Here is a 12,962-nt window from a genome sequence, read left to right on the forward strand (position 1 = left end):
GGGGGAACTCAAACCCAAAGTCGTTTTAACCACAAAGGTCACATTCTTAACCACTATAGTGTAGTGCCTCCTTAGTTCCCACCTCTTCTCCTTTTCCCACTGTTACCTCCAGTGCTTAGAATTCTCTTACCTCACCTTCAGCTAATTCGTAATTGTCTTCAGTGCTACCAGAGGTCGTGCTTAACCTGCACCTAGTATTTCTGAAAGCAAGTCATTGATGAAAGACCAAGCTGCAAGGTATTTGGCTTAGATGGGATAGATTACAAGTACCATTGAGCAGCAGCCTTCTCAAAGGGATTTTTATGTAAGATAGGTATTATTGCATCTCTTTTAACAGTAATTTTAGATTTTACTTGTCTTAGAACGTTATGATCCAATTTTTGTCCAAAACGATTTTCCAAGTAGACACTCATCTGAATAGCATGGATGTCACAAAACCTTATCCCCTGGTCCTTTGTGGCCCTCTTCCAAAATCTTCTGTTAACTGGGTAAGAATTTGGGAGTGGGGTGAAGCAATGGAATGTTAGAAACATAATATGTTTAAATTGTTTCGTGTATGTTGATTGCTATCGTTTTTCCAGCTTACCCTAAGAAGCAGTTATTTGGGCAAATTTTTACCAGGACAAAAGTATAATAATTTTAAGTATGAAAGTAGAGTTATGACTATCTAACTTTTATAATAAACACCTGTTTAGGACTTTGTGCCATACAAGTAGTTGTTATTAGGAATAGCCTTTCTTGATTCTAGTAAAAACCGTAAGTGTTTGGTAGGGGATTCTACCTAGATCCTCATTTAACAAATAAGGAAGTGAGATGTAGGTCACTGAATTGCCATCAGTCATACGGCGGGTACATTGCGGAGTTTGGGTCTTCTGACTCCAAATCTCACACTCTGTTATACTTGTTTTTTAAAGGTGGAAACTAAGTCCAAAGCAAATGAGGCCATCATGTCCAAAGTGATCATTGTGGATGTACCATACTGACTGTGCACACCAGGACCACGCTTGTCCTGATTACTCTATGGCCATGTTTGGGTGATTTCCCAGATGAAGATATTTTTTATTCCTTTGCTTAATTATAAAATGCATTTCTCTTCTTTTTATGCTTTTCTTCCAATTTTAATTGAGGACTTAGAATTAAATTCTCAAGTGTCATTGCTGTGCTGTAGGAGGGGGAGGAAATGTTTTATTCATTTCTAACAAGAGTAAAGGAAACCAGCATACTGCAGGACCCCTAGTTTTTTCAGTTGTCTTGAAAGTGCAGGTTGCAAGTTGGAGGTATAGTGTTGTGAAGCCAGTCTATGTAGATGACCAATGCCAGTGATGACCATCTTCCACACCAATCTTTCTTCAGAAACTTTTTTTAAGACCTCAGTGGCCAGCTGCAGCCTACCTTTGTGGCTTCATCTCCAGCCACACTGGATGGCCACCCCAGTCCCTGAACATGTACTGATCTTTCCTTATGCTTCCTCTTCTTTCTAGAGTGTACTCTCTTCCCATCTCTACCTTTTCACATGTTCCTCATATTTAAAGACCCTCTTCAGATTTTGTCACCAGGTTCCTTACAGTGTCTCCAACACTAGCCAGAATTTGTTTCCTACTCTTTGTTTCCATTGCTTTGTTCTCACTGTTAAGATGTGATTTGCAGCCTGACAAATTTCTGCCCATCATATAACCTCTGCCTCTCCCAGTGGCCTGTGGCTCCTTCAGTGGCTGGGATTGTGTGATGTTGATCTTAGTATCCCTAGAACTTGGCAAGGTACCTTGAATAATAGGTGCTCAATAACTATTGGATGGATTTGCATTTGTTTTAGGTACTTTGCAGCAACTCAATTTGAACCCTTGGCAGCAAGATCTGCTTTTCCTTGTTTTGATGAACCAGCATTTAAAGCCACATTTATCATCAGGATCATAAGGGATGAGCAATACACTGCTTTATCAAATATGCCTAAGGTACTGTTCTGTTCCTTGACTGTAAATCTTTTAGTGGGACTCTTTCTTTGTTATAAATACTTGGATTCTTCTTTGCCGTACTGTTGAGAATGATTAAAATCATATACATTCTTAATCCTTCTTAAACTGCTTAAATAAACCTAAAATATGTATTGGAATCAATTGAGAAGTCAGCCTCAGGAGCACTTGAGGAAAGAGAAAGACGGGATGTGGAATGTACGGGCAGGAAATGTGAAGTGTGTACTGCGTACTGAAGTCCTGCAAGTATTAACACTATGAACTACTACTAAAGAGCACAGTGGTGTTTTCTGAGATGTGGTGAAATTTGCTATTCTATTTGATAGAGTTGAATCATGACTGACCTTGGTGTTTTACTGGTTACTAAAAAACCAGTACTGTAACCTGGAGGTTTACCAACCAGAACATGAACCTCTTTCTTGGATGTGAGCTCTGCTTGGGAAGCAGTGAGGGTGAACGAGGCAGAATTGTTTTTATGCTAAACAGAGCTGAGGGGATCCTTTTGTTACATCTGAGAGCTGTGTGCAGCCTGATGGGAGCCTCTCAGAGCCCGTGCGTGCGGCTGGTGGGGAGGAGCAGCCACGTCTGACGACTATGCAGTCACCCCTGTGGGCAGGAGAGGACCTGGTGTGTCCTTCAGCAGCTCTGCTCCTAGGCATACTCTTCTCCTTAACCTTCCTCTGAGAGTTCGAATGCTTACTTGCCTAGTAACCCAAAACATTTTAAATTCATGGCTGGAAAATACTGCAAAGTTGCCTGCATTCCCTCATCTTGCACGTACTGCAGACTCAGCCCCTTTGATCCCACTTAGCCTTCTTGTGGTCAACAACACTGTACTTTACAAAATCATTTCAGAGCATTTGGAGGGATCAACCAGCTGTAGCTTCTTCTTTTGTGAATGTATTTTTAACAGTGGAGGGGAGTACTCTTAGGTCATAAGGAAGGATTTTAGTATTGGTGGTGTGTTAAAGAGGAGAAACAGAGCCACTGTTACTTACTGTCTCTAACTTACATTTATTTGAAGCTACTTTTTGAGACTAAAAACTTCTTAAGGATATTTACTATACTCAGTATGTCCTCATGATGAAAGATGGTGGAACATACCGAGACTGTGGGCCATGCTGTTTACAAACTTGTGCTGAGAAATTAAACTATGCCAACATCTTCACTTTGTATTTCTTATTTGAATTTTCAGTTTCTCAGTTTGTTTGTCACCGTCATATATTCTCATAGTTACGGAACTGTCATTTTCCCCTTTGCCTGTAGAAGTCGTCAGTCATTATGGAAGATGGACTTGTTCAGGATGAGTTTTATGAGAGTGTGAAGATGAGCACTTACCTGATTGCTTTCATTGTGGGCGAGATGAAGAACGTGAGCCAGGACATAAATGGAACCCTGGTATGTTGTTGTGGTAATTGTCTTGAAAGCCTGTTTTATAAGAGGTCAAGAGGAATTCTTTCATGATTTCTGGTAACTGCTTTGTGAAGGAAAACAAACTTCTGAATCACAACTTCTGACACTTTTTACCAGAAATATTACTGTTTGCTTAGCTGTTATGTACTGTTATTAATTGAATACCTGAAAATCAGTAACTTTTAAGTTTCGTTGAATTTTATTTTTATAAGAGAATTTCAGTAAGACAGTATATGTATAACAAAGCCTCCAGAACTGTGCTGTACAATGTGATGGTCACTAACTTTAAGTGACTATTTAGACTTAAATTAATTAAAATTAGATGACAGCATCATGGCTGAATAAGATGTCTCTTATTCATGCCTCTCTCTTATTCTCCTCTCCCAACAACAACAATTTGGCTTCTATCCGTGGACAGAAAGGCCTTTGTGGAAGCTGTGGGGTCCAGCACTATATGCTAAGGAGCCCGGGAGGAGTCTTGCCCATTCATGCATCAGGTACTAAGCATACAGACCTTGGACCTGGCCTTGGGCCCTGTAGTAGCCCATGAAATGACTCTAGTCCCCTCAGCAGTGGTCTGGGAGGTCCTGAAAAATAGTCCTAGGCAATCATGCTTGGATAAGAGAGCCTTTGTGATCGTCCACATCTCCAACAGAAAAGTTCCAGCATGCTGCTGAAGCCAAAAATATGCATTTGGATGCATTGAAGAGAGCACTTAGTAAAGACCAGAGGAGGCGACTGCTACTTCAGATGTGAAGACAGCAAATCAACAATTTAAGGGACATGAAAAATCAAGGAAACATGACACCACCAAAGGATTCCAGTAATCTTCTAGTAACTGATACCAAAGACATGGACATCTGCAACTTAACCCAATAAAGAATTCAAAATAGCCGTTCTCAGGAAACTTGATGAGCTACAAGAAAACACAGAAAGATATTTTAATGAAATCAAGAAACAATACATGAACAAAATAAGAAGTTTAACAAAGACATAGATGGGATAAAAAAAGAACCAAACAGAAATTCTGGGCCTGAAGAACAGTGAATGAAATGAAAAGTGCAATACAGAGCATCAACAGAAGAGTCAAGCAAGCAAGAAACAGAATTTGTGAGTTAAAAGGCAGGAAATTTTATTTTATCTTGTCAGAGGAGAACAAAGAAAAAAGGATGAAAAAGAATGAAGAAAGCCTACGTGATTTGTAGGGTACCATCAAAAGAAACAGTCTGTGAATTATTGGAGCTCCAGAAGGAGAACATAGGGAGATGGGGACAGAAAGCTTACTTAAAGAAATAATGGCTGAGAACTTCCCAAATCTGGGGAGAAATTTGGATATCCAATTTTATGAAGCTCATAAGTTACCAGACAAATTCAGCTTAAGGAAATCTTCTTTAAGACACATTATAATCAAACTGTCAGAGGTAAAAGCATCAAAGGAAAAGAAGCTCATAAATTACTGGGAATGCCCATACATCTATCTGGATTTCTCAGCAGAAACTAGAGAACAAGAATCAAATGATATATTCAAGGTGCTGAAAGAAAAAAAATTGCCAACCAAGAATACTCTATCAAGCAAAGCTATCCTTCAGAAATGGAGATAAAGACTTTCCCATACAAAAAGAAAAGCTGAGGGAGTCCATTACCACTAGACCTGCCTTACAAGAAATGCTAAAAGAAATACTTCTAGCTGAAATTAAAGAACGCTAATGAATAACGTGAAAACGTACAACATTGCTGGAAAAGGTAAGCATATACTAAAACTCAGAATGCTCTAATATTGTAATATAGTGATGTATGCATTCTATGGTATGTATCAAAAGCAGTTCTAGAGGGAAGTTTAGAGTGACAAATGTCTACATTAAGAAAAAAAAAAGATCTCAAATAATCAACCTGACTTTACACCTTGAGGAACTTCAAAAAGAACAAACTAAGCCCAAAATTAGCAGAAGGAAGGAAATAACAAAGATCAGAGCAGACAAATGAAATAGATACAAGAAAAAGAGTAGAAAGGATCAACAAAACTGAACAAGAACTGGTTTTTTAGAAAGATAAATGAAATTGGCAAACATTTAGCTAGAGTAACTAATAAAAAAAGAAGACTCAAAATTAGAAATGAAGAGGAAACATTTCCACTGATACCTCAAAAATACAAGGATCATAAGAGCCTACTATGAGTAATTATAGGTGAAGAAATTTGATAACCTAGAAGAAATGGATAAATTCCTGGGAACATACAATCTACTAAAACCAAATCATAACAAATCTGAACAGATCAGTAATGTGTAGAGAGATTGAATTAGTTATCAGAAACCTCACAACAAAGAAAAGCCCAGGATCAGATGGTTTCTCTGGTGAATACAACCAAATATCAAAAAAATCTATATCTATATAGATATAGATAGATATAGATAGATTCAGTGCAACAGAATTACAGTGGCATTTTTTCATAGAAATAGGAAAAAGCAATCCTAAAATTTGTATGAAACCACAAAGACTTTGAACAACTAGAGCAATCTTGAGGGGAAAAAAAGTTGGAGTTATCATATTTCCTGATTTCAAACTATACTACAAAAATTAAGTGATCAAAATAGTATGTAATCAAAAGACTATGTTACTGGCAGAAAAACAGATACATAGACCAATGGAACATAATCAAGAACCCAGAAATAAATTCCTTCAAATATGGTCAACTAATATTTGCCAAGGGAGCCAAGAATACTCAACAGGGAAAGGATAGTCTCTTCAATAAATGATGCTGGGAAAACTAGGTAATCACATGCAGAAGAATGAAACTGGACCCTTGTCTTACACCACTCACAGTAATTAACTTGAAAGGGATTAAAGACTTAAATGTAAAACTCCTAGAAGAGGACATAAAGAAAATCTCTTTGATATGGGTCTTGGCAACAATTTTTTATATATGGCACCAGAAGCACATACAACAAAAGTCAAAATCAGTAAGTGGAACTATCTCAAACTAAAAAAGTTCTGCACTGCAGAAGAAACAGTTATCAAGATGAAATGGCAACATACAGAATGGAAGAAAATATGAGGTATCATATATGTGATAAGGGATTAATATTCAGAATATTTAAGAAACTCAACAACTCAATAGCAAAAATGGGCAGGGGAACTGAATAGATATTTTTCCAAAGAAGACATACAGATGACCAACAAAAACATGAAAAGGTGCTCAACTTTGCTAATCAGAAGGAAAATGCAAATCAAAATCTCAATTAGATACCACCTCATGCCTGTAAGAATGACTGTCATCAAAATGACAGGAGATAACAAGTGTTGGAGAGGAAGGGGAACCCTTGTGCACCATTGAGGGGAATGTAAATTGGTGCAGCTACTGTGGAAAACAATATGGGGGTTCCTCAAAAGATGAAAAATAGTACTACCAATATGATCTAGCAATCCCACTTCTGGGTATATATTCAAAGCATATATATCAAATCAGGATGTCACAGAGATTCCTGCACTTCTATATTTGTTGCAGCATTATTCATAATAATAATATTATTATTCACAATAATAACAACCTAAGGGTCTGTCCATGGATAAATGGATAAAGGAGATGTGGTATATATACACAATGGAATATTAGTCAGCCACGAGAAGGAGGAAGTCTTGCCATTTGTGACAGCATGGATGGACCTTCAGGGCATTATGCTAAGTGAGATAAGTCAAACAGAAAGACAAAGACTATATGACCTCACTTATGTGTGGAATCTAAATAAGCTGAACTCATAGAAACAGTAGACTGGTGGCTGCCAGGGCCCGAGGGGTGGGGGAAATAGGGAGAAGGTGGTCAGAGGGTCCAAACTTCCACTTATATGATGAATAAGTTCTGAGGATCTAATGTACAGCATGATTATTATAGTTAACAATACTGTATTAGATATTTAAGATTGCTAAGAGAATAGATCTTAGATATTCTTACTATAGAAAAGAAATGGTAATTATGTGAGGTGATGGAAGTCTTAACTAATGCTGCTGCGGTAATCATTTCACAATATGTCTAAGTGTATCTAATGAACACATTGTACACCTTAACCTTACATAATACTGTATGTTAATTATGTCATTAAAGCTGCAAAAAAATGAAATTTAAAATTTACTTCTTCAGTCTCAGTAGCTACATTTCTAATGTTCTTGTGGCTAGTGGCTACCATATGGGACATCACAGATATTGAACATTTTCATCGATGCAAAAAATGTTATTGGACAGCATTAAGTCTAGAATGTTGTGCAGACTTAAAAGATAGTGTAAAAATGTAATTAGAAGGAAAACTCCAGTTAGTTGAATACACCTTTTTAAAAAAAGCAAGTCCTGATTGAATTTTCTTCATCTTAAAGAGTAAAATTGTTTAAACGTCTGGTGTATCTGTAATTTGTCAGAATTGGCCATTTGTTCTAATTAGGTTCCTCTGCTTTTCTTTGTCATTTGACTCTGTCTGTAAATAATTATTTGACTGGATTTTACGCCTTAATTTCACAGTAGGGACCTAAGAAAGTTAATATCTGTACTGACAATATAGAAGGAGAAAAGGGTCTCTTTAAGCTAAAAAGGATTATTTTTCGTGATAGAAACATGGTGGAATTCTTTTTTTCATATTTTTGATCCCCTCTAGGGAATATTGTCTACCTTTTGAACACATTTAGTTGTATTTGGTTTCCCTTTCTAGACTAAAGAACTTTATTTTAATCACAATGTATTTGGATCTTACTATTTTGCTAATTAAGAAGGGCATACTCCTTATGTCAGAAAAGGTGATCATATGTACCCCATAACTCTTAGAGATAAGGGCAGAGGTAAGGATTATCTGCTGTTTATCAGCAGTAACACTGCTGTACGGCTTTATGCTCCACATTACAGGATGGAGACCTGTTCGTATTCAGGGGAAAGTGTAGACTACATTGAGTACATGCTCAATGTCATTTACTCACCTTTCGGCTAGAGAGAGTTTTTGTCAAGTCTAAACCAAAGAATTTTTCAGAATCCTTTTGAAAGGATATTAAGACTAGTTTAAATCAGAAAAAAAAAATCAGTCTCTCTTTACATTTTGTGCCCCAGATTTAGCCCTTGATGCAGATGTCGCAGCCTTGATAAAACCTAAAAGGCTCAGTCTAGAAGAGCCACGTTGCTGCTTCAAGACCCAGCTGAGTATCACCCTCTCCTTGAAGTGTTTCATTCTTCCCCCAGCTGGGATTAATAATTCCCTCTCTGGTCTTTCATAACACTTCAGTTACATCTCTGTTGTAGTTCTTCTTGTTGCAGTCTTTGATATAAAACCCCCAGCACTTTCTGTTGTGTCCCAAAATGTGTGCAGTCTTGGCTTTTTCTTTTCATTCTGTCCCTCCCTTTGTCTCTCCCAACCCCTCTCTGTCTCCTTTCTTTCTCTTTCTTCCTCCCTCGGTTTCTCCCTCCATCCCTCTCATTTTCTCTTTCAACAGCTATGTTTGCTTCTTAATGCTGTAGGATTACATTCAAACTCATCATTCTGATATTCAGGGCCTTCTTATAAATTTGATTATATTTTCAATTGCTCTAGTGTGCATTCTTTCATCTAGCCAAGCTGAACTATTCATTGCTTAAATATATATATTGTCTACAACTGACCCTTGAACAACACAGATTTGAACTGCACAGGTCTATTTATATTCATATTTTTTTCAATAGTAAATAATACAGTACTACATGATCCACAGTTGGTTGAGTCCTTAGATGAGGAGGGCTGACTATAAGTTATACTCAGGTTTTCCACTGCACAGAGAGTTGTTGCCCCAGCCTCCTCATTGTTCAAGGGTCAACTAGAGAGAGGGAGGTTGATGGAGAGATTGAGAGAGAATAGTTTCAGGTGACTTTTTGGCTTTTTATTTCCATGTATTAGGAAGCAGTGTGGTAAAACATGGCCTCTGGCATCTACCTGGGTTCAGATCCCTCCCATACAGCTTGCCAGCTGTGTGCGCTTGGCAGACTGCTCTGTAATTCTCTCTCAACCTCACCTTCCACAACTCGAATACTGTAGTGCCAGTATTATCCTGCCCTCTCAAGAATTAGATTTTTAAAATTCCTGTAAAATGTGCAGTACCTGGCAGAGAGTAATACACACACAGAGAAAAGTGCCCTCTCTTTTTCCCATGTGCAACTATATTATAAACTCCCTTGTCTATAAATATGAATAATCTTTATCATTTTTAATGCTACCCAGTAGTAAATGTGTTTTGAAAAAATTAATGCTATACAAATAAACAATTGCTTTATTGATTTTCTCTTTTATGGGAAATGGGGAAGAATCTAGCGTGCGTGGAGGTATCATCTGTGCTGGCAGTTGTCTGCAGCTCTCATTTACAAATGTCTTTTTATTTTATAAACTAACTGAGTTGGGGGCATTAGCCTCATATTGCTGATGAAGAAACAGTGTGTCAGAGAGGTTAATTGACTCAAGATCTACATAGCCAGTAAATGATAGTCAGAATTGCTTCTTACACCAAATAATACACCAAATAAATAATTTCTGTAGGTATGGTGATCAGAAATTCAAGCTTGGAGTCTAACAAAGGGTTTTTGTTACACTAAAATGTTCTAATCTTTAGGATGAGTTCTATTTTGTAATAGTTGACATTAGGGCTATTTCTCAAGATTCAGGAATAAGGCAGTAGGGCTTTACTTACTAATGTCAGTCTTACCAAACAACTGAGAATGTCAGAGTTGACTGTGGTTATTAAACGTGTCCTGTTCAGAGATAAAGATTACTATGTTGTCAAAGGCCTAAAGAAAGAGAAACATGTATTTTATCCTGTCTGTCCATTCTTCAGTGTCCCTTAAAACTCTTCCTTCCTTCAGGAATGCCAGAACTACCTAGAAAATTCTCTGCCAGTTTTGAAATACACTGCTTTATCAGATTGTGCTAAGGTTTCTGTTTTTGCCATTGCCTGATTCTGTCTTTACCACAGCCAAGTCTAATTCATAGACTCAGACTCCAGTGTTGGTTAGTCAGAGGTGGACACCTTGTCTGTTTAACATTCAAACAGAACCTTCAACAGTATTATCCATGTGAAGTTATAATTTCAATTTATCCATATTCAGTCAGGAACAAAACTTACTTCCAAATTTCCACTAACATTTCTTCCATAAGTATCTTTCCACCAGCTCAGGACATTATACATTATTTATTTCATTTGCCTAAGGTCCCAAGTCTCATCTAATAATCTAGTAAGTAATTCTGGGTAGACTTGATTCTGGTGTTGTGGGTTTTTTTTTTTTTTTAAAGGAATTTATGCTTTGTTGGGTGTTCAGTTTGTTTAGGAAAGCTGGCATTTTTCAGGAAACTTAGTGTTGGAAGATTCCAATATTTTCTATCTTTGTAAATCTTTCAAGCCGTATTATTATTCTTTTGGGCAGATGAGGTTTGGTTCTCTTTTTGCTTTTATCTAGTTTTTGCTTTTTATTAAGTAAGGAGAAGAGTAAGTTAAACCTAACAAGTCTGCTAGTCTTCAGCTAAAACCCTTTTCTCTGAGAGCTGACCGAGAGGCTTTATGGACACTTCTTGTGTCTTTTAGAAATCTCTCAGGTCTTATCAAGAGATCTTGCAAGAAAAGTTTTAAGTTGATACAAGTCTTAAGTCCTGAGTGCCAGTTGACTTCCATTTTAACAGTGTTCAGAGTGCTCCCTCCAAGTTCAGAGTGCTGGTCAAAACTTCTCTGTTGAGATAGATTGCTCTCTTTGTTGATTTATTACTGCTTCTATTGCTCTTAAAACAAGCATGACAATAATTATAATGACCAACTGATTTAACTCTAGTGAGAATTCATAGCACATTTTTTTAAGGAAAAAAAACAAAGAGAAGTAGAAGGAAAAAGAAAATACCAAACTACCTTTTTCCTAATCATTGTATTCCAGTGGACTAAGTGAATCTTTTAGTCAGATTTCAGTTTCATGTGAACTTCTTTTTTCTCCCTTTACTTTTCCTCTAAGGAAAGATGTTTTCACACATGGTGATGGGAGTAGCCAAATGGTGTGTATGTGGCACAAGGGTGTTTGAGGAGGAATCTGGGGTATATGGATGGTTGGAACAGCATCTTCTAGATGGTTGCATTGACTAGAACATAAAATATGTATGTCTGGAAAGAACAGGCAGGGATATTAAAGACTTGGCTCAGATTCCAAGTGGTTTTGGTATAGTCATTTAGGTAGGTAGATTTAAGAAGAATATGTCAGACTTTTCTTTCCCCCCTTGCTGACACTGACTTCGGAGGGGGGATGGTGCAGGACATGTGCGTGTCAGCGGGATGAGCCTGTAGTTCCTTCGGCAGGTGGGAACCAAGTCCAGTAAGCTGTGGTCGTAGCCCTGGACCAAGGGCTGCAGGTGTTCAAGTGCTGGGCTGGTGGAGTACACTTGGCCACATGATGTGAGAGATTAAATTTCTCCCATAGTCATTTTAAAAAGCACCATATTTTTAATTGGCTAACTTTACTTCATTCTCCCCATAACTGTTTCCACATATGCTCTACTCACTTACACTTTACCTCATTTCTGACTTGTACTCTGTTTTACCTCATTTTGATTCTATTTGTACTAATGATAATAGCTACTGTTTACTGAACATTGATTGTGTGTCAGGCACTGTTCTACGTTCCGTTAGGTATTAGCTCATTGAATCCTCACAGCAACCCTGTGAGGGTAGGAGCTACTTACATCACCATTTTATGGCTAAGGAGACAGGTTAACTAACCCGTTCAAGACCACACACCTAGCAGAGATTTGAACCTCGCACTCTAACTACAGAGCTTGTACATTTAGTTTCGTTATTTACTTTAAAATTTTTCTTTACATTTAATTTTTATGCCACATTGCCTCCTTGCTTCTGTGATTAATGCATATATCCTACGGACGAAAGCCCCACATAAGGACAATCATGGCTGAAATCTGTTTGACCTTTTAGAAATTGTTGACAATTGTTCAGTCCTTTAATAAGAGCCTAAAATTAATTTGGAGTTAGAGTTCACCAATATACTTTTTTCAAATGATGAATAATTCAGTAGGTCTCCATTTCCCACCTGTGGAGATGTTTGAGTTTTTTTTAATCTTCTCTGTCTTGTCCATGTCCTACTTTTCCAAGTTGAGTACAGGGGGCTGCTTTTTCCAGTCAATTGAAAAACAATGAATATTGCTTTTTAAAACCTATTGCTTTTAATATAATTACTTACATTTTGCTTTTTGATACTTCATAAGACATGTACAGTTAGTCACATCATATGTGTTTGACTTACACGCTTAATCAGAAAGAGAGGGAAAGAATAACAACTTAAATAATGTGGGTGATGGCGTTTGCCGTGGAGCAGGCGCCCTGGAGCAAATGGGCGGTGGGGCGTGAGTCCTCTCATACCCTGTGCCACTCACTGAGTGTTTCACTCTCCTGGGGATGATTATGTTTGACACAACATGGTTCATAAAAACAAGCCAACAACTGGAAAAAAAGAGTAAGCAGTTCCAAGGCTGGAAGGAAAGCTGGCTGTGCCATACTTACTGGCAGAGAATGCACTGGTCTCAAATAGGTTTTTCCAGGGTA

At 37.6% G+C, this 12,962-nt stretch overlaps 1 protein-coding gene across 1 annotated transcript in view; it reads left to right on the plus strand.

Annotated features, from left to right (window-relative positions):
- The window catches only part of LNPEP (leucyl and cystinyl aminopeptidase), an 89,182-nt gene that overhangs the window by 38,367 nt on the left and 37,853 nt on the right, over nucleotides 1-12,962 (plus strand). Inside the window, exons 3-4 of the mRNA XM_010949539.3 lie at nucleotides 1,814-1,952; nucleotides 3,237-3,368. Coding sequence (XP_010947841.2) covers nucleotides 1,814-1,952; nucleotides 3,237-3,368 — 271 coding nt within the window. The remainder of the gene's footprint in view (nucleotides 1-1,813; nucleotides 1,953-3,236; nucleotides 3,369-12,962) is intronic.

This window comes from Camelus bactrianus, chromosome 3, assembly GCF_048773025.1.
Source record: "Camelus bactrianus isolate YW-2024 breed Bactrian camel chromosome 3, ASM4877302v1, whole genome shotgun sequence".
Taxonomy (NCBI): domain Eukaryota; kingdom Metazoa; phylum Chordata; class Mammalia; order Artiodactyla; family Camelidae; genus Camelus; species Camelus bactrianus.